The sequence below is a fragment of the Parambassis ranga genome, chromosome 22 (assembly GCF_900634625.1).
Source record: "Parambassis ranga chromosome 22, fParRan2.1, whole genome shotgun sequence".
NCBI classification, from domain to species: Eukaryota; Metazoa; Chordata; class Actinopteri; family Ambassidae; genus Parambassis; species Parambassis ranga.
This window is the reverse complement of record NC_041042.1, coordinates 13,864,277-13,886,979: the sequence shown is the minus strand read 5'-3', so window position 1 is coordinate 13,886,979 and position 22,703 is coordinate 13,864,277. Positions and strand designations below refer to the sequence as shown.

Here is a 22,703-nt window from a genome sequence, read left to right as displayed (position 1 = left end):
ACCTTAGCAAGGCTTTTGTAAGCTGAGATTGAAACTGATTGAAATCAGTAGTGGAGTTTTTTTTTAAACAATATATTATTTTTGTGTATTTTTCCAAATTCCATTTTTCAACTATACACCTATAATATTTTCTTCTATATAAAGGCCCCGTACTGCCATACATCACCTCCGCCATCATATCTGACAGGTGACGTGTGCTTGAGCTGTTTCTACAAAGTTTCTCCCCCCCCATCTCCAGTACATGTACAGGAGATGGATCTTTATCTTATCTGTTCATAACGAAATTGCTCCATAACTATGTTGTTTGTTTGTTTTTTTCGTTGAGCTTATCTGCAGTTTGTTTCTTGTGGTCTGAGGGTATGCTGGTGTTGTCTTGATGGTTGACATATACAGATTGCGTGCACCATCCTGACAGAACGGCAAACATCCTGCCGTTATTATATGGTCATTGTTAATTCACCTGAAACCAGATAGAAGGTTGTCATATCATATTCAGTCATTTCCTCCCACACAAAACTAAGAAATGTTACAATATGACGTCTCAGGCATCCTGGGAGGGTACAGCGATGTTCCATTCAAAGTATGTGATGTGAAATGGTAACAATGATCGTTGACAGACCTAAGTAGAGAAACAATGTCTTTTTTTGATACAATATTAGGTTATAGCATGCAGGCAGTGATAAAATAAGATTTTAAATATAATTTATGATCTATCTATGTTCTTATAGTATCAAATCAGGCAGTGAGCCTGGAGCGTGCCATCTCTCAGTTATTACAACTCAAAAAATAACTCCCAGAAATATGGATATATATAAAAAATAAATAAAAATTAAAAAAAAATAAATAAATTGAGAACAAGGTGTCCAAAAAATAAATAAAAAAATAAATAAGAGGTTTTAGTGATGGTGCTGAACCACATGTTGCAGTGCAGCCTCAGGAGTCATACAAAAAAGAATACTAACAAGGCCTGAGTCACAATGATTAGCAAACTTAATGCCCTGGTTTTAAAGGCCCTATGATGCTACTGCTCATCTAGATAGAGAAACACTCATGATGCTGACAAAAGACAAGGTTTAAACTCACAGGCAAGGAATAAAACACATTTTTTTATAACACAATAAAAGATGGTGCTGAAATTACAAGTTTGAAAACAAGTCAAAACACAGTTACAATGGTTATTTTGAAATGCTTTTGGCGTTGATGGTTTGACATAAATAGAAGCAGAAAGTGTTCAGTTGTAAGAGTAACAGTAATTGAACCAAGCAGGATATTATTTAAGAAATATGTTTGAATAGTAAGAAGCATATTAAATATTTAATATGAATGTTAGGGTTTTTTTCTGGGGTTAAACAGTGTGATATATTGATTTATAATTATTAGATGAATTAACTAAGTCTCTGGTGAACATCAGGTGAATAAATACAGCTTAACATGAACATGGAATTTCTTTATTTTGGTTAATTTATCCAGAGGTTAGGCACCACATGTCCCTCTGATTCTCTGCACACTTAATTATTTACATCTAAATGTACATGGCTTTCTATTTAGAGTACCAGACGTTGACCTGTAACATGCAGTTTACTGTCTTGCTCCCTCTATTTAAATGCATATCCAGACTATTGTCCCGTCTGCTGGTATTCACAGTCAAATTGCACATAGCTAATGAAAAGAGAAAAAAAACAGCGCGCAATGAGCTGTCTTTATTTAAAGTGGAGGAGGAGAGAAGGGGGGTTATCCAAGGTGTTTGAGACAGATGAGGGAGGTGGGGGTCAGGGAGTGAGGGGTGGGAGGAGGGAGGAGAAGGAGGAGGCAGGGAGGGTAAATTGGGCGGACACATAAAAACTGCAAGGGGCCATAGATGCTGGATCATTTGGAAAGCCTGCTCGCCCTGCGCACCGCCCGCTCGCCCGCCCTTGCGAACTGTTCTGGAGACGCATAGGAAAGCCCAGCTTCAGAGCCGGAGCGCCGGCCTCACTCCTCTCTCGTCCACACAGAGGTGTCGCTAAAGGATTAAAGAGCCAAAGAGGCGCACAACTTCTGCTTTAAGGCTCATTTCGGCGTTTTTTCGGCTGGACTGCCTTACACCTTCCCTTTCATATTCACTTCAAGGGAGGATACCTGTACCTCTACTGATGGTAAGCGCTCATCGACTGACACATGAACACACATCACAGAATAAGACTGCTGCAGCTTTTTTTACAGAGGGGGTTTTAAAATAAGTGGGGACCTCGGTGATATTTAGGAAACCCTGGTTTGTTTTGTTTGTGCGCTACTTCACTGAGGCTTTGAACAGCACTCCCAGTAGAAATGTTCAAAGATAAATGGGCATTAGCACCCTTACAGTGTAACCATCCTGACGCAGAAACCCAGGTAACAGAAATAAGTCCGTATTTTTGTGATCCCGGTCAAGCGTGTAACAGGTTAAAGTCTTTTGTGCCGGAGTCTTGAGCAATGACAAACCAAGATAGTGAGGTCATTTCCAAACAGAGCGTCCGATTTCCCTGCGCTCTGTTTTTCTCTTGTACAATTAAAATGTGTGTTTTATGCAGATTTGTAACTTTTCACACTGATCGCACCTGATAAGACACCTGTATCTGCTCCGAGCCGGCCGGGTTTGCGTAGCATGAATGATGGAGATGGCAAAGCGCAGAGTTTGAGCCGTAAATTAAAAAAAAAAAACTTGTTCCTTAAACCTGATGTTAACCCCAGTCATTTTAAGCTTCACATAAATGACGGATTTAAACAATAAATCATGCGTAATTACGCGTAATCGCGTCAAGGTGTTGAGCACTTTTCTCTCCTGTTATGACAGTATCAGGAAAAAACACATTACACTGGCACAGAGTAACAGACGGGATTCCGATTCAGAGTTAAGAGCGGCACTGCGTTAGGAGGATTCGCATGTTTTACTTGTTTTCACCTGTTCTTGACAAGTCATTATAAAGTGAAATTGTGTCATTTAATCCAGCAAAGCTGCAGCCGAGGAAACATTCTGCGGCCTGCGGGCGCATGGCGTCCTTGGCACCACACTTTACTTTGCAACTCAAATGTCTGCTTCAGGGAACAGAGGTTAAAAAATATATATATAACTTTGAAGAATTAGTATTTGTTCAATTATATGTTGAGTTTAAAAGGATCTGAGAGAGGTGAAATGTCTTGTTGATTCCATATAATGTTTCACATTTATAACATTTTGCGCAAGTCTTTGGTAGACAAATAGAAGTCTTAAAAAATATCATTGGATATCACTATTTTCCTTTTGACAAGGAATTAGATGTGTAAAAGTCCTTTTTTTTCTCTAAACACTGAAGCTCATTCCATCTGCAGGGCATTACATTCTGAGAACCCCCTCACAATAATAATCATGCTTATTAGAATCAGCTGTACATAAATGCATATTAGCAGCAACCACAAAGGCACAAAGCAGCTGAATAATAAATGTTCATGGCTATGAATGCGTTGGTAAACTAATTACAGACATCTACGATGATAAAATCAGGCCATAAATCTGTTCCCGTGGTAACCTGTTGCCCTCCGCCCTCCCTCTGTCTCTCATTCCCATCTTCCCTCCCACCATCACTGTCAAATTCCTCAGGAAACACATCTGAGGAGCCATGTGCATAGTCTGATCACATTATCTCTGGTCAGAGAGAGACAGAGAGGGAGAGAGGCCAAGGGGACCGAGCAAAGCCAAGGCCAGTTGACTGCTAAGGCCTAATTGCACCCTGGTCTGCATTTGTTGTTGCAAAAGGAAAAGTGTTTCTGCCTACTGCTCAGCTTTAATGTTTTGTGAACAATTTTAAAATATTTCATTATCTAAAAGTTGCTTTTAGTCTTTGAGAGGACATGAGCCCAGTATTTATAGCTGAGGGGGTAATATTATTATAAAAAAATGTTTTTTTTATCCCCACTGGTGAAAGGAGGCCAGCAAACATGAACACACCAACTTTTTTCCAGAGTTGAAAGTTACTCCTAGTCTGCCTTTACAACTTCTTTCATCATCATCACACCACTTTTGAGTGTCTGTCTGTTTTAGCCTGCAGCTTTGTCAGTGGCTGGTTACAGTTACAAGATGTTCTGTATGGTCAGTGTTTTTGAGTGCTATGAATCCCTGTAATCATGGGAGAGGCCCTCTCTGTACAATGAACGTTTGTTGTCAGAGATGTGCACACACAGACTCACACACTCGCTTACACACACGCGCATTTATCCCCCCACCCCCCACCCCATGGGTAATAGAGCTGATCATGTTCTGAACCCTCCTCTCTCTTTTTGCCACAGTTCTCACGAACATGCTAACACTCTCGTGCACGCATACATGCACACACACACACCAACATGTGCACTCTACTTGGCTCATACACACGCATGTTGCACATCACCCTTTCTTTCACACACACACACACACACACACACTAGATCTAGTGTCATGACCGAGAAAGGAGGGTCAATGGGAGGTCAAAGTCTAATGCTGTTAGGAAAGAGATCCTTGATTGCATGTACAGTGAGCCATGCAGGGGCCGAGATAATTGCACAGATACCAAGCGGGGCATGCTCACACACTGAAAAACTGTATGTCACACACATACGCACAGTCCTGCATCCTCACTGTGCAGTAATGCTTGGATGCTTTCCAGTGGAATAGGCTCCAGATGATGACCAAAGCTGCATGTCGCTCTGGAGCTGAAATGCCTGTTCCTTTAAGGCTGCTGTTGTTGTGGTCACTCAGAAATTCAGTAATTTTATTAGTGTGTATTAGTGATTCAGCAGCATTTAACACTTCAAATGATGTGTAAAAACTGAATCATTAGAGCATTACTGTGGCTGTAAAACTGGACACAGGACAAGATGACTCTTAAAACTGTGAGTGTTTATGTTTTTAAAGGGCTGAATAAAATAAGAAAAATATTAAAAGGCCAAAACATACCTAGTACACATATCAGCGCTGATTGCACGCCTTTGATGTCAAAGTACAGAAGGCCTGTCATCAATGTCACGACAACCTGTGTGAACCCTCAAGTGTGAAAGTGTTACCAAGAGATGAGGCCCCTTTGAGATGGAGCTGTTGAGTTCTTTGTCAGAAAGCTCAGCTGTTTGGTGGGAGACAAGTGGCCTTAGTAGCTTTCTTCTGTTATTATATGGTGTCCACTTTTTTAATGGTTCTCTGGTTAATGTTTGGATAAGATGTAACAATTGCATTAGGTGTGTTTTCTGTCCAAGTGTACAGCATCAGGGCTCTGCTGTGTGTGTTGTGGCGCATACCTCCTTACATTCCAATTACAGCAAATAGCTAGCTCACCCCATGTGCCAAAATGATAAGCCTTAAAGAGACACCAGGTCTTTTCTCACACAAGCCAACACAGATATACACTCATTCTACTCTTTAAGTAAATACCATGTAACAGCCTCAAGTATCTGCAGTTGCATTCAGTGTTTGACTTCCTTGTGCTTTCAGGAACAGGGTCACTTCAACGTTCTCCTGCAGCCGCCCAACACCACCTAGCATTTCCTGGAAGAACGTGTCCATCGCCTGCTCCCAACAAACATGGACTGTTTTCCCATGCTTTATTTTCTGTCGGTAAGTAAGTGCAATGTCAATTTGTGACATGTTGGTGCATCTTAAATATCCCTTTGAAAGATAACTCTACAGTCAGACTTTTTTTTTAAATGTGCAGCACAAAGTCTCTGGTTTGCCCCATGGCTGGTTAGAGCAGACTGTGAGGGACCGAGGCTCCTTATCGAGTTAAGAATTTGCACCGACCCCAGGGCTGCCTCTTTTATTTGTCTAATCATAGTGGAGGAGACAAGAATGGGGAAGGGAAGGAGGGAGGATTGGCCCTTAGATTCCATTCAAAAAAGTTGGGTTCTTGAACCAGCTGTTTACCATTGGAGGATGTCGCCAAAGATAAACTGCATGTGGTCTATCTGATGGAGGACTGCTTTACTGTAAACAAGGCAGACTGGACTATTGAAACTAATTAGTCTGCCCCTATCAGGAACAGTTATACAAGAGGAGGGTGAGGATGGTGTTTTAAAGCTACTAAAAAGTCCTGGTAAAAGGATAAATATGTTTTTTTTATTATAACAGATGTTTTTCTCTTACTCTGTCTTTATTCATGTGTTTTCTTCATGGCTCTTTTCTAATCTGTTATCTCCCTGCTCCATCTGTTGCTTCTACCAGAGACATCATGATTCCTGGTAATCGAATGCTGATGGTCATTTTAATATGCCAAGTCCTGCTGGGAGAGAGCAACCATGCTAGTCTAATACCTGAAGAAGGGAAAAAGAAAGTACCTGGCCTGCAGGGTCGTTCGGCCGCTCAGAGCCATGAACTGTTACGGGACTTTGAGGCCACGCTGCTGCATATGTTCGGCCTCAAAAGGCGGCCGCGGCCCAGTCGCTCAGCCACCGTGCCCCGCTACCTGCTGGACCTGTATCGGCTGCAGTCGGGGGAGGCTGAAGAGGCCGGATTACATGACATCGCCTTTGAGTACCCAGAGAGGTCAGCTAGCCGGGCCAACACTGTGAGGGGCTTCCACCATGAAGGTAAGAGCAATGAGGGATGTTTGCAGGAGAGGAAGGAGGAAGGAGAAATGATGAATGCAAATGTCAGCATAAAAAACATTACACCATAGTTGAGGTCTCTGTTGCCAGACATTCCAATTATTTTGGTGGTAGTAGTAGAGTGCATTAACATGGGTGCGGATTGCTAAGCATTCAGAGCAAGAAAAAACATTTCCTACATCCCTTGAAACATGATTGTAAGGCCACTCCACCCATCTCGCCATAACCAAGGAATCTAAGGATGTGGTCACCAAGCACTGTCTGCAGAGGGGCCGAAAAAAAAAATCTGCTAGACAAGCTCTCAAGAGCCTAATTTGACAAAGTTGTGCGTGTTTGGTTAGCAGCTTAAGGAAAAGCATACCTTCATATTACTGACTTACACTTCTCACCCCACCCAGTTGAACATTGCTTAAAAAAGCCAGTTCCTGGCCTGGAATCAGAATGTGCTCCTCTCTCTCTCATGTCTCCAGTTTATATGGAGGGCTCTTTGAGCAGGACCTTCCTCAACGTACAATTATCTTTAATGCTACTCTGCAGCCTTCTAAATAAAGCCCCTACTGCCAACAGTGTGGCTGCTTGGAGCAGATGCTGCAGCCCTCTGAAAAGAGATGGAAAAAACAGTCTCCGAAGCTGGTGTGATAAAAAGACTGGAACATTAGAAGACTTTGTGTTTATTGTGACTGCTCAGTTCTCTGAGGGGGAAGCCCAGGTCGGCTGATCTGTTAAATGTAAAGATGGCCTAAAAATGTCTAATGTATGCTTAAAAAACAATCCTGTAAATTGGCAGAGAGAGTCCGATTGATCACAGTGAAGTAGATAAAACGGGAGGTTTTTAGGGCTGCAGAACATGTCCGCCCTTAGGGGGAGGAGTGTGGAAGAAGGGATGAGTCAGCCATAATGGAGCTTGTCAAACACACCGCTAGCGCTAGCACACTGTAACATAGACAGCAAGGCTATAGCGAGGGAGAAAAGGCACTGCTGCTGGAGGAGGAACATCTCTCTGTGATGCAATGTGTATGTGCACACACACGTGTGTGTGTGTGGGTTTGTAATCCTCCCTACAAGCATTTACCCTCCTTCTCCTCTGCTAAACTATGTTAATAACATGCTTTGAAGCCTTTTGAGTAGGAGTGCTCGCTTTCATGGAAGCACCATTGTGTGATAGTGTGACTGATCTGTCCAAAATACAGCGAGGTATTAAAGTGTGCAGCAGATAGACAGTTAGGTGAGGAGACATTTTTACAGGCGCCCGTATTTAGCCAGAAATTTACTGCGGTTTGTATTGACTTGGTTGCAGCAGGTGGTATCTTCTAGTTCTCCCTAAAGTTCAGACAACTCAAGAAGGTGTGTGATCTGAATACATCACATTCCCTCACAGTACCTCCTTTTCCCATGGGCTTCAGACAAATGAGATTCTACTGTAATGTTTGACTCCTTAATGATTATTCATGATGAAAATGATAAATGTCTTAAGTGAACAAACTGCAGAGCTAATCAAAAACACAGCAGGTTTTAATAATGAGAACCACCTGGGTAAGATTAGGGCCTGGGTGTGAAATAACAGGGGTGGATTGAGCAGGAAAATAGTAGACACAACATTCCTTTCCCCAACAATGGTGATCTTGCCAGAAATCTGCAGACTGTGCGTGGAACAGGGAGCCTCCACTGTGTTTATACTGTAGCTGTGGTACGTTAATCACCACCCTCCTTGTAATGCATGTTTCAGCAAAGTGCTCAGAGAAAGGCATTGAGAGAAGGGCAGGATAATCCTCAAGGATAGATACGGAAGCATGGGTGATATATATTTATATCAGTGGATACCCTAGAGGCCTTCAAATGTGTGCATGAATGTTCTGGTGTCATTTAAGTATTTAAGCTGTGTTAAAGGTGAGACATCAGGGATTGAAATTATGGAATGTAGCAAACATTCTTCCTCTTGCTCCTTTTCAGAGCACATGGAGAGGATACATGAGCTGGACCACAGAGAGTCCATGCCCCTTCGCTTTCTGTTCAACCTCAGCAGCATCCCAGAGGACGAGCTGCTTTCGTCCGCAGAACTGAGGCTCTACCGTCACCAGATCGACGAGGCCATCTCTGATACCATCTCAGCTGACAAGGGGCTTCACCGGATAAATGTGTACGAGGTGGTGAAACCCCCACGGCCGGGGCAGCTCATCACGCAGCTGCTGGATACGCGGCTCGTCCGCCACAACGCGTCACGCTGGGAAAGCTTCGACGTCAGCCCTGCTGTGCTGCGCTGGACTCGTGAGCGCCTCCCTAATTATGGACTGGCCGTGGAGGTCCTGCACCTCAACCAGACTCCGCGCCACCAGGGCCGACATGTCCGCGTCAGCCGCTCGCTACACCAAGAGCCCGGCGAGGACTGGGAACAGCTACGCCCTCTCCTGGTCACCTTTGGCCACGACGGGAAGGGTCACCCACTGACCCGCCGGACCAAGCGCAGCCCTAAACAACGGGGCCGCAAACGCAACCGCAATTGCCGGCGCCACGCACTGTATGTGGACTTCAGCGATGTAGGCTGGAATGACTGGATTGTGGCGCCTCCTGGCTACCAGGCCTATTACTGCCATGGGGAGTGCCCTTTTCCTCTGGCAGATCATCTGAACTCAACCAATCACGCCATTGTTCAGACACTGGTGAACTCTGTGAACAACAACATTCCCAAGGCCTGCTGCGTCCCAACAGAGCTCAGCGCCATCTCCATGCTCTACCTAGATGAACATGACAAGGTGGTCCTAAAAAACTACCAGGAAATGGTAGTGGAGGGCTGCGGCTGCCGCTAAGACACAGAAACTCGGACTGGCGAAAAAAAAAAAGCTAAATGGACGCTAAAACAAATCAGAAGGTCTTTACTCCCAAATGTTCACTTGGACCCTTATTTATAACTTTTATGAGGTGTATGTTTGTCTCACTTTTTTTTTGTTTCTTTGACAATATGATCATATATTTTGACAAAATATATATATATTTATATCTACATATTAAAAATAAATTGAGTCCTTATTTTAAACATAAAAAGCTGTACAACTTTTCATAATGTACATTAGATTGTATAAGTTTTTTTTATTGAGAAAATAGTAAAAACACTCTAAAAAGTTTATTTACTGGTAATATTTATTGCTTTCATATTATATACAGAAAAAACATGAGTTGCTTTCAAGTACACATCATCAATCACATCACGGAATTGCACCCTTTGTGAACTTAGGGCATTTTGTCACAACAATTGTTTTGTACATAGACTTTTTTTTTCATTCATAAGGCCCTTAAAATAATCAGTTTTGTGACAATCTACAATTTGGAGAAACCTGAAATACATCCTTATTGTGTTCAGATCACTTTTTTTCCTAAAAGAAAGAGACAAGCAGATAATCTCTTAATGTTCTGTCTTTTGAAAATAAAAGAATGCTTGTTAATATTCTGGTATCTCACCACCAAAATTGAATAATTGATCAACATAGTGTTAATTTTTTACCCTGCATTTTCTGCTAGTGGTATCATTTTTGAAAACAGAAGCTTCAGAGAGGTGGTGTGCCATTTCAAAGCTAGCAGGCCTTTAGGTTTTGGGCCTTATTGTTCTCAAATTTCACTTTTATGTCAATTAGGCTAGCATGTGGTGGTTGGATACTCACTAATCCAATTGCAGTCGGGGTGGGTTCAGCCTGACTGTGTGAGTGTGATTCTATTGTTCCTGACGTCCCCACATTGGGGGCATGATTGTGGCTGATGCGTCCTGCCCTCATACAAGGCGGCTGAGTCCTCAGAAGAATCAAAGGTTAGACGCTCTGTCTCCTGCCTTTGTCTTCAGCTGGCTCATGCCGGCAGAGCAAAGACGCCTGTCTCCAACCTGTGCCCCATCACACAATAGGCTTCTACATCACTTATTTACAAGCTGACGGCTGGCCCAAATTATATGATAATGTTTAGAGAGAGCGACTCCTTTGAACTGCTGGAGGACGTTGGCTGTGCATTGTTCCTCAGCGTGCCCCCCCTGTACATCGTAATGACAAACTGGACATTATTTCAATATAAAGACACTTTTATTACTTTGTAGTTTTTATGCATAAATATATTATTTTTTGTTGTTTGTCTCAAGCAAAAAAAAATTGTTTTGCTCAGTCAGAAGGCAAGTGGTTTTAAATAAATTAGTGATGACATTAACTTCTTTTCATTCAGTCAGACAAGTTTGTTAGTGTTTTCTGCTAAAGCATGTGCGGGCCCTCATCTAATTGCCGCTGGTCTTCTCTTTGATGCCTGCATAGCAGCATCAAAAAGAGGTGACTCCTTAAAAGAGAGGAAGGCAGAGAAGAATTTCATTTTGAAGTGGCTAAAGGCAGAAAAGAAGGGGCCGCGGGGTTTCAGCAGCTTGACAGTCAATTACAACATTTGAACTGATCTTAAGATAACATCAGTTAGTTATGATAATTGTTGTGATTGTTGATTATCCCACTGCCCTACTCAAGGAGAGGATGCATTTGTTAGAAGGCATGGAGAGTATTTAAGCTAATTGGCTTTATAAGTGTGGTAAACTCCTAGAAACATCACCAACCATGTGATCCTTAAGAAGCTGTGTCACTATATGAGTGTGTGTGTGTGTGTGACAGGGAGTAAAGGGGTTGTTGGGGTATAGTGGGGGTGGGGTGGTGGGGGGGGGGGGTCAATTACAGAATGAGTCCTTAAAAACAGATTGAGGCTTTGTCATTCCTATGTGACGTGCCACTCAGTCTCCTGTAAGCACTCGTTCTCACGCAATTACAGGTGAGTCATTATGCGGCAGGTCTATTGACACTGCTCGACTAATTGACTGGGTGAAGTCTTCAAAAAGCTTTTTATTTGGACGTTCCACCGTAAAGTGAGCCAAGTGTTTACAGACAGTAAACCTCCCCGCAGGAACAAAGGAAGATGATCCATGCTTGCATTGCCTCGTTTTAGTGGGAGCACTCCATGCCTCCATCTCTGAAGTGTCCCCTTTCTCTCTCTCTCTCTCTCTCTCTCTTTGAGTCACAAGATATCAGATGTGTGTTTATTCTCTAAATCAGGGTGTTCAGGTAAGTCACGTGCCTCCTCAGTTATAAAGCACTGAAAAACACACAAGTGTTTTCATGTTGCCAGCTGGCTCGTAAGTATCTAATATATTAGATAAGACTTACTATACACAGAAACTCTTCCTAAAACCACAGTCACAATACACTTAAATAAGTATTTAGATTAATCTGCTGATACCACATCTGTTTATTTTTCTGTCCATTCTCTCAGTAATGCAACCGACCTTTTGAGATAATAAAGAAGAGTTAGGTTTCAGTAAATGTTTTGAACTCTTCTCATGCTGCTTTTGGATTTTTCAGATATTATTTTGAAATACCTTCAACACCACAAAGAAGATTCTTCTCACCTCCAGCTTTATTGAAACGTCGACACAAGTTTGGACAACTGGTGATCAAAAAACCAAACCTGTCCACAGATATCATAACATATTTGTGTGTGTGTGTGAGAGAAAGAGATTGGGGTTAGCTGACCCTTAAAGAAAAACAAAGCAGTGATGCTGTCTCTTACAAGAACAAGTGCTTGTGGGGCACACGATGAGAACAGGATGTGTGTGTACTGCAATCCCAAACTGGAAAGAGTTAGTGTCTGCTCTCTATGCTCTCTTGTTCTGTTCTCTTGAATCAGGAGGGGCTAACACGATGATAGCTCATGTCAGTGCTGCTCGAGGTCAGAGCCTCTTGTTTCACTCTCCCACTCATACTTCCACTCACACACACACACACACAATTTTGCTTATACTCTTTTCAGGGTATATCATTTTTACACACACACACACACATTGAGGTTTGAAACCTTAGACCCTTCTCGCTGTCCATCTGTAGGGGTTATCTGTGTGACACCTCCTCTCACCCCTGTCTGTGACTCATCTCCACTCATCACACACACCTCTGCATTGGCACATGGCAGCCGGGAAGCCACTGCATTTAAGAGGGATGAGGCTGTCATCGATGGAATACTTTGACCTCGGGGTCGCATGGCTCAGACACATGCAGGTATAGCAACAGGCAACAAGAGAGGCAAACGTGGGGTTCAGGCACAGGTGAATTCATCATAAAAGCTGTCATGGAGGAATCTTGTTATCATCAATTAATTCTAATAACGTAAGTAAAACAGGTAGCTGAAAGGAAGGAGGAAGGAAGACATTTTAACCAAATATGCAGCTCTTCGTAAAAAAAAAAAAAAAGAATACAGTTGCTATCCAAAATATGTGAACTAAAAAAACTGTGATTTTGAGTGGCAGTTGTTAGGGATTTGGTCATTCTTACCTTATGTCAGTTTTTATAACAGTGTGTGTGTGTGTGTGTGTGTGTGTGTATGCCGTTTCATCCAGGCTGTTAACATATTTCAAAGTCTGTCAGAGGTGTTACAAGAAAAACAATGAAGCCCCCTCAAAGAAAGCTTAATAACGGTAATTGCTGCCTGTGTGATTAGAAAGAGTATCAGATATTTCCATCTTGACAACTGTTCCCAAACAAAGCAGGGCAGGAATGGCGGGTTGGGGGAGTGTGTGTGTGTGTAGAGGGGGTTACACTCTGACCGTGTGATTAAACCCCCTCAAACAGTCCCGCCTGGGAAGGGACCACAGTGGAAATTTCCACTTGTCGAAGAAACAACCTGCGGGTTTAAAATTTGGTGTCAAGTGCCAGTGTCGCTGTGTGGACGGAATGCTTCTTTTGTGGGCGAGTCTCTGGTGTAATTTTGGGCAGGGCAGGGTGTCCCTGCAGTAGGCCTTTCTTCCTCAGGCCCTGTGCAGTTTCATTAGATACGGCTAATGAAAAGATGGCTGGCCCCGCCGCCTGGCCCCCTGATGCTCCTCTGGCCTGTATTTAGAGCTCCTGCCTTGCATCTCCCACTGAACAGGTGTGCCGGCTGGCCCCGGAGCACTCGGCCGACTCACTGACACTTTTTACACTCTTTTTCTTTTTATATCTTGGAACAGGTGAAACACAAAAGCAGCTTTGAAACAAGAATATCTAACAAAACTGGTTTTATATATTCTATTTAGATTAATGTAGGCTATATACAGCTGTCCATAATTTAAACAGCAACATATACATATATGCAGCTTGATGGGTCACTTCTACAATTAGCACTCTTTTATTATATCTTTTATTATGGATTATTTATTATTATTTTAAGATATTTATCACATTTTTGACTCTTGGTATAAATGGATAATCACATAAATTTCACATTTTGTCATTTCAGGACACCGCATTGAGGGACAAAGCTAAATAATATGACATATGATCTAATAATGTGCTTTTAGATGACAGCAGGTGGGGTTTTTTGACGCATTTATCACTTTTATTAAATGTAAGGAGAATATTTGTACATATATATGAATATTTCCTTTCATATGATCACCCTTCTGACAGTTTGTGTCCCTCTGTGTCAACATAATCATTTATTCTTCACATTTGTGTATGCATATTGCAGAAAATTAAAGTAAAACACAGTTTAACACATCTTCTCTGAGCTCTCTGGCAATCTGATAAATTTCAGCTTCCTGTAATCAAACAAAGCTGTTTGTGCGCCATCTCATTCACCCATTCCCTTTTCCTATGAAACACTAATTTGCCTTTCAGCGTGATAATAGTTCGTATACAGTAGAAGTAGGAGTGTCGTCTGGTGGCGGCTCATTGTTTTGCTCGGGTTAGTTACAGCAGCCTATTTTCACTGCTGGCAGTATCCTTCTTTCAGGTACATAAATATGTGAGAAGAGAACTGGTGTTTGGCTGGAGTGCGGCCGGAGTAAGATCTCAGTGTTTATTTGCTAACAGACTCCCTCTGTGTTCATACGCTGACCCTTTGTGTGGCTCTCTGAGAGGCAGGTGGATTGTGCCTCGGGCTTGCGGGCTACAGTTTGAAAGCAACAACGTGAAACCGGAGATGTAATGTGACCCTGAGGCAATTAGGCCCACAATGAGGACGTTTTTTTCGCATTCGCTTCTTTTGTGTTGCTAAATACTATTTAAGAGCAAATAAAATGAGGAACCCTGGGTGCTTTGGCAGCAAGGCAGAGGAAAATCTACAACCGGGTCGCACACCAGCAACTGTTTTTGTTGCTGAGCGATGGCTGCTTGTTCTACACAAGTTCTGATCTGCAGTACAACTCTCCTTTGAAGTTGCTTTTCCTTGTTGTGCTGCTTTTTTTGTATAAGTATGTGAGTGTATAAGCAGGGAGGATAGCTTTGGGCTAATGAGGTGCATTTTGCAAACCCTTTCCCATGTTCAGAAACAGACTGTGTAGTTAGGAAAGGTGCAACGAGGGCCGGAAGCAAGAGACCCTGCAGCTCCTTGTCTCCCTCCTCCCTTCTAGCTGCTATACACCCTTCCTTGAATGGAGTGTGTCTACCGGATCTGCCCAGGATGAAATGTCATATCTCAGACTGATCCTTATCTCTTAATCGCTTCCTTTGTCTCCCATGATTCCCCAGACCCTCCCTAACTTCCCTCCTTGGACAGTGCCCTTTGATGTGTCAACCACAGTTAGGGACGCTGGGGGTGGGATATTAGTGGTGTGTGCATGCATGTGTGTGTGTTTTAAAGTGGCGGTCTGGTTCTGCTCTGTGCTGACAAAAGCCTCAGAGGTTATCAAGATTCTGTGGTGGAGCAGACCACTGGAAAAGGGCTGGTGTTGTGCTAGGGTGGTGCTCAGGCCTCCTGTGGCTTTGCAACACTAATGACATGTATGTTATTGCATGCATACATGTGTGTGTGTGTTCCCAAGAATGTGTATGTAGGGCAGGACTAATGTGTAACAGTAATGTGTTGTATGACTCTACACAGGGTAAAATCCTAAGCTGATGACACATCAGCCTCAGAAACTTTCTCTCGGGCTACAAGCAGATGTTTGCATGGGTCACAGACAGTCAAATGTGAAACAAATGTTGGAAACAGCATATAAAGAGCATACTATTCACTACAGCTGAGTCTGGGAAAGTTGTAAAGTTTGTATCATAGAACACATTGGATTTTAAAAGGGCTTGAGCGGTACATCTCTACCCAGTTATTTTAACCAATTTAGCCCTTAGACTGGTCTGTTGGTTAGCGCGTCTGCCACACTGGTTTGAACTCAAATATGTTAAAGTACAATAGTGTCAAATTTAGTGACATCTAGTGGTGAGGTTGCAAATTGCCACAAGCTAAATGCCATACTGTCAGCTCTCCTTTCCAAGCATCTTAGAGACATCTTAGTAACTTCTTGTGTATGACTGAGTCTGTGTTTTTGGATCGATTGTCTTTTGCCAGAGTGGACTGCCTTACTGTTTTTGTCCTTGTTTCTGAAGTTAGCTCTTGACTTAGCCTAGCCCTATTGTACTATTGCCTTATTGGGCTGACTGCCGTGTCTTTGGATTGTTTATCACCACTGAGTCATAGTCCTGCATTTGAGTCCTCTCACTTGAGCACTAGGTGGTGTTTCTCTTCTGTACAATCAGGTGTGTTGACAAGGACTGTTATCTCCAGAAAAGCAAACATGTCAAAATTGAGATAACTTTTATGGTTAGGATGCTGTTGATCTCAGCTGTGTTGCGTTCACTGGACTGAAGAAGTTTTAAATGATTCAGAAAACAACTGGTCTGAAGTAATCTAACACATTCAATAGGTCTTAACCTCCAGTTTACCCAGCATTCATTGCACACACAATGTCTTTGTTTCAAATAATGTATCAATAAGATGACTTCCGACAAACGGAAAATATTCCATGTTGTGTAACAGTTTGGCACATTTTCTCATTGCATTAGCAATTATCTACAAATAAAATCATCATTTAAACACAATTTCCCTCCAGTAGTAGTTCATACAGCTGGACACAAGATGTATTGTATAGTAATGGGCCTGTGTTCTGCAACTGCACTCTGTAATGACTAACATACTTATTACAAGATGTATGCACAGCTCAATCTTCTGATAAAAGATAAACGCTCGTAAATGACTGTTGATATTTCCACGTATTACACAGATTTCTGTGTGAATTCACCCCTGAACATGTTTTGTTCTTATACTACAAAGTACTCATGCTGTTGGAAATATAGAGCTGAAATGTGTTTGGTCAGAATAATGGGCTGAATATAAGTGAAAAGCTAAGATTAGGAGGGTACAGCCCGTCCTTAAGAGGTTGTGTGTGTTATCTGTGTGAGAGGAAAAAAAGGGATGGCCTGTGAGAAAAAGACAGTTTAGACTGTTTTTAAAAACACTTATAGTATTTCTCTATAGGGCTCCATATCTTTGAACATGGGTGAAAATGCACGCATCATATCATTGCTCATTGTCGTCTGGTTGCTCATTTTGCCGATCCAACATCCGGAGGTTCATTCTTTGGTCTAAAGGAATTTAGAGTTGAAGCCAGGGGTGATGGGGGCACATTGTCTGCACCCTCTGGTGGCAGGATGCAACAGCACAACCTTCCCTTTATATGTATGTGTGTGTGTGTGTGTGTGTGTGTGTGTGCGCGCGTGCTGAAAGGGTGTTTGTTCGTCTGTGTGTTAATCTGGAAACAGTAAAAGAACGTGCTTCCTCAGGTGAGAGCACAATACTGTGTGTTTGTGTGGGGAGGCCACCCAGCATCAGCTGGGTATCCTGATAAAGATAGGAGAGCTGGCTTACAATTAGAGGTTTTTGCTTCAGCCAAAAGCAACATTATTCATTTTAGTGAAAGAGCGGGGCCCTCACTGAGCCACCTGGACATGAAGGAGGGTGGAGGCGAGTGGAAAGTAGAGAAAAGAATAACAGCAATCGTGTCAGAGAAAGAAAATGTCACCAAGCTTCATCAACATGTAATGTTGAAGGGGCTATTATTACCACCTGGTATGAAGCCTGCTGTTTTCAAACCCTGGATGGATTTCTGCACATGAGTCCAGCTTTGTTTCATCCGCTGATCTATCTCTGTGTGTTTTTACATCCATGCTAGAGCAGAGGGAAAATAAGCTAGCACTTTCCCCCAGATTTAGGTCTAAGCCTGAATAAAGTCTGACACTCCCTCCTTTGCGAGTGATTGTCAAGAGGCTGTTTGTTGCTCTTGGCATGGACCTACACAACATTTAACTGTGGATGTTGGGGCATTCAAAAATGAGATCATGAACATATGGTTTGAGCAGTAAAGGCCTGCAGCCATGAGCCCTGGGGGACAGCCTGGCTGTGTAAGTGAATACTGATCATATACTTTAGATATTATTACCTCGGCCTTATGTGGAAAAAGCTTGTTCACTAAGTACTTAAACCAGAAACTGAGCCGGTGATAGACAAGCAAGCAAATCCAACAACATGCATTTGTGTTATTAGAGTAGTTTATCCTGAGAAAATAAAAAGATTTAAGGAATTATCAGGGATGGAAGTGTTTCATTCTTGTCTGAGGAACTGAATTTCCATATTTCCACCAGAAAAGTTGATCCAAATATAATTGGAGGAATTCGGGTGATGTTATTAGAGAGCAACAGTCTACATGGGGAAAAGGTTGGAGGGACAGACGAGTCAACAAAATGTCAGACTTGGAAAACAGGAGAACGCTGTTTGTTTCCCTTTTCATACCACAAAGCACATACAAATGATGCACTGCTGATAACCTCGCCAAAACACAAAACATTTTTTTTGCGCCATTCTAGAGGACAGTTTGACGACTGTTTGTTTCTGCATCTGCCTCTTTGTAAACTTTTATCTATATATGTTCAGGAGCAATAAAGTTTGCCCTATAAACTCTTCATGAAATTAGCCTTTCTTACAGCATCTTGTTGCCTCAGGAATGAACGACTGGGGCCTGTGAAAACATGGAAAAGAGGGAAAAACTGTGAAAACATACAATTAAACATTTCAGCCAGTAATAAAAAAAATAGCAGAGGAAGAGTCACACCAAACAAACAGACCTGTTGCCTTGGTAATGAACAAAGCCCCTGCTGAGGTGGTGCATATGGGCCATCAGAATGAGCTATATCTAGAGGCCCACTGGAGGAACGAGCTGGAAGAGTTGATAGATACGAGATGATTTTGTTATGTTTCTGGTGTCCTGCAAAAAATATGAGCAAAGGTGGAGAAGAATACAACCTAATTAAGTCCAGGCCATCTATGTGAATGGTCTGTACTGTTGGACACAGGCAAGGGAAGCTTTCCGCACTACCTGCCATCCAACATGCAGAGAGCTGAAGGTTGTAGTGTAGATAAGTATAAAACATGGGGTCTGTGCAACGATCGAATAAAGACAGACACATGACTAAAGCCCTCTGTTTGAGTGGTCAACATGTGGCGTGTGTGTGCGCGCCTGTGTTACTGTGTGTTTGTGTGTGAGGCTCGCGGCCACAGCCGTGCCCGGAAAGGCTTGGAGCACAACCAGTCATTAGGAAGTCAGGCCGTCTGGAGCGCATTATGGGCTGGGTACTGTAACTCTTACAAGCAGAGGCTGCTATCAAATCAGGGAAGAGGGGGAAGAAAGAGGGAAAAGAGAGAGAGAGAAATTAAAATCATCATACCTGTGTCAGATATTTGAGTCGGATAAAGTTAATGTCTTCTTTTGGCTCAATTGTAAAGATTTATTTGAATTTCATTTTCATTAAATTGTCCTCCTGCAGGTACTCAAAGCAGTTAAACTGAGAAATATTATTATTGGGTTTAGGCCATGTTTAATGATGGACAGTGACAGCCAGGAAAAGAAAAGGGAGGAATGAAATAGGAAGAGTTCAATAAGGCATGAAAAAAGTGGAGAACGCTAAAGAAGGAAAAGGAAATATAAAAGGAAAGCTCAGGATGGATAGTTGGGAGATGCAGTGTTGCTTAGACACACAAAGAGAAATGGGAATCAGAGCAGCAACATGAAGCTTCATGTCAGATTAGTGCTTACATTGATTCCATTAAGATTTGGAGATGTGATTCACTACAGGCCATTCATAGAAAGAAAGGAAAAGAAGACTGTATCATCCATACTTTGTGTGTCATGGTTAGGAGTAGGAGCTCATTCTTCTGAACTGGCTCTAGTTCTCATCTACTCATCTCATCTACTATAAACCATACTTCTGGATGAAGATGTATTATGGCTTTACCTGCATTAAAAGCTGTGATTTTGTGGTAAAAATGATATTATTTTGGACAAACCTTAAAACAGTTAGATCTGAGTTTGTCTTTGAAGATGTATTCCTGTGCATGAGGGAGTCGGTAATGCACAGAAGCCATATGTAGGCAAGGAAACTAGCTCGGAAGTGTGGTTTTCAGTGGGAAGCTCAGTTTACAGCAGGCACCATGGTTACACACCACAGCAGACTTACTTATTCCACCAGCACTACAAGTAAATTTCCGACCATCGCAGCTGGGAAGTCAAAGTTCACAACCATAGCCATTCCACCAGACACATCTTTTTTTTTTTCTTCTCCCCCTAGTGAACATGTGTGTCCTTCATCCATTCGTCTGTGTCCACAGTGAAACCCAACATATGAGCCATCATTTAGCCACAAAATACAAACAGATTTTGGAGGTCAGAGGCAGCAAGCAGATATGCTGACAGTCAAGCATTTTAAAACTGCATCAAATTGTCAAATTTAGTTGTAGCTACATGCTTCAAAGAGCCGTCTATGGTTGATTTATCTGTTTAATTTCTGAATTTCTACTCTGTAGTTAAAACTTATGAGGCAATCGTAGCTGGAGGTTGCCATTTAAGGCATCATCTTTGACATCTTGACTTCATCCTGGTCGTCTGTTTTTTGATTTAGCAGCAGGAGAGGAAAGGAATTGCCTGGCAAGCATCTGGCCTTCATGTTACAGCAGTCGACATATTGAAACACCTGTTTTGATTTATTGTGTTTGGGTAGTTGGCAGTGGATAGATTCCAGCACCCAGCTTCTTGCACATGCGCTGCCAAAAAGACACACACGTACAAAACATTTGCGCCGCTTGGTCTTATACACATTCACACGGCAAATAAACAACAAGAATACATATTTGTACCCTTGAATACACACACACATAGACAGACACACTTGCATACCACACTTTTAACAAGTTTTACAAACGACTTGGGTGAAAGATCAATCACGAAAGCAGACTTTCTGGAAGTCTGTGTTAATGCCTTTCGTTTCTGAACCTCCCCCCGCTGAGCACAGGTGCACTGGCACACACAAGAAGAAACAAAGAGACCTAGAACAGGAGGGAGTGAACAGTGCGGTCCAAGAGAGAAAAGAAAAGCGAAAAGGAGAGGAGCGTACGTCAGTCTGCCCTAAGATTACCTTTGACACAGTCCCACCTGTCAGCATGGACTTGAACCAGGCCCCCGTTTCTCTGAACTGAAGCGCATCAAACCCAGAGCGAATTCACTGCACAGGCGTTTTGGTGCTGTGCCAGACTTCCTCTTTTTGCTGGCTTGCGTCTATCTATCTGTACGGACAAGAGTTAAAGAGAGAGGCAAATAGATACGCCATCTGGCAGTTGTCTGGCCTTAACTGTCTGTGGGACATATGATGGATTCTATCTGGAAAAGATGCCAAAACACAAAATGGCTGAGGTCAGTAAGTTTAGGAAATCCCAAAAGTGGGAAAGAGCTACAGATCTTTGTTGTTTAAACGTTCTCCTGATGTGGATTTGGATGCTTTACATGTTGGTATTTTATATTACACATGGCAGTATCATATTTTGTTGTTTTTCAGGAGTTTGTGTATTTTTCTTTCCAAATGTCTCCCTTGTTTGATTACAGCTCGATCAGCTCCGCCCTTTTTGGTGGTTCAGGGCTGTCGTCATGCTGACGCATGTATACGCTATCCTAATTAGATGGTTGGGGGGACCCAGACGACTGTTTGCCGAGGCCAGACGGGGTTCTTCCCTTTCCTGTGTTCAACAGTATGACATCACAGTCTGGGTGCAGGACACCCTATCATTGGTGTGATCAGGAGGGACATGATGTGTTTAGGGAGTGACTGAGCCGACCTCAGAGTCCTCTCACAGTCCCAGTCCACCATGAAGGAAGTAGCCCATGTTCCAAGGAAGTGTGGGCTGTGCCACTTCAATCCAGGAATTCTTATCATGTTGACTTTTCAAGAAGGGATGCACCACATTGCGGTTTAGTCTGCAGCTGGGACAACAAAGTGATGAATGGAGTGGCCACTGAGGAAAGGATATGCCCACACACTCACCTCCTCCCTATTTCTCTTTCCCTTCACCTCAGTGAATTCACACACACACACATACATCTACACACTGCTCTTGAATCCTGGGGCGAGTGGAGAAATTTGCGAGCTGTGGGGCTCTGCAGAGCCACTCTCCAGTGCCGTGGCCATAAAACAAAAGCACTTGTAACATGAAAGAATTCCTGCAATTTACAAGAGGAAGTGGAACATCTGAGAGACGATGTTTGAATTCTCAGTGTGCTCTTCTGGGCGAAGTGTCAAAGCTGGGCTGGCGGCTGCCGGTTGATGTTTCACCCCCTACACCCCCACTTCCATCAACACCAGCACCTCCACCGTGCAAGCCAAATCACCTTCCATGCAACCACGCTCCTGCTTTTCTTTCAATGGTAAATGTACTTCCTGTTCCCCATTACAGCGCCATGTCTCAGTGATCTCAGTGAGACCTCAGTAAAACATGTCCTCTCTCTTAGTGCAGGCACCCACCGTGAGCTGCTCAGGGGCCGACAGGAGTTTCACTTTGAACCTAGGAGCTGCAGGGAACATTCCTGCCTTGAAAGGTTTATTTGGTTATCTCTCCAAATGTCCTGAGGTGAAATATACCGTTAAGTAAACTTAGCTGATACAAACCATTTGTCGGCATGCAATAGTTAACAGATTGTAACCGCTCATGAAACGGTCTCTGCCTGCATCGGAGCTGGTGAGCTGCACATTGTCTGCCTCCACCCTGCAACGTCAGAAATAGCAGGTTTTTCTCATAGTGCAAGATCTTTACATGGACTTTTGCCTCAGGGCAGCCTGGAGTTTGAACTTTTACAGCTTGACTGGTTTTGAGTTCTATTGTTCTGATTGTGGTATGAAAAAAAGGCATCATATATGTTTTATATTAATAAGAGCACGTTTTGTGCTGTGCAAAGCTGTAGCATGTGTTTGTGTGTGTGTGTTTGCAGTTTTCCCAAATTCAGCCTGCATTCA

The 22,703-nt window shown here is 42.8% G+C and overlaps 1 protein-coding gene across 1 annotated transcript; it reads left to right on the top strand.

Moving 5' to 3' along the window:
• The first annotated feature begins 1,882 nt into the window (after positions 1-1,882).
• Positions 1,883-9,685, top strand: bmp4 (bone morphogenetic protein 4). The gene is made up of 4 exons (XM_028396071.1): positions 1,883-2,135; positions 5,456-5,578; positions 6,182-6,546; positions 8,515-9,685. The coding sequence occupies exons 3-4, from the start codon at positions 6,189-6,191 to the stop codon at positions 9,366-9,368; spliced, it is 1,212 nt and encodes a 403-aa protein (XP_028251872.1). The 5' UTR covers positions 1,883-2,135; positions 5,456-5,578; positions 6,182-6,188; the 3' UTR covers positions 9,369-9,685.
• Positions 9,686-22,703: the final 13,018 nt, after the last annotated feature.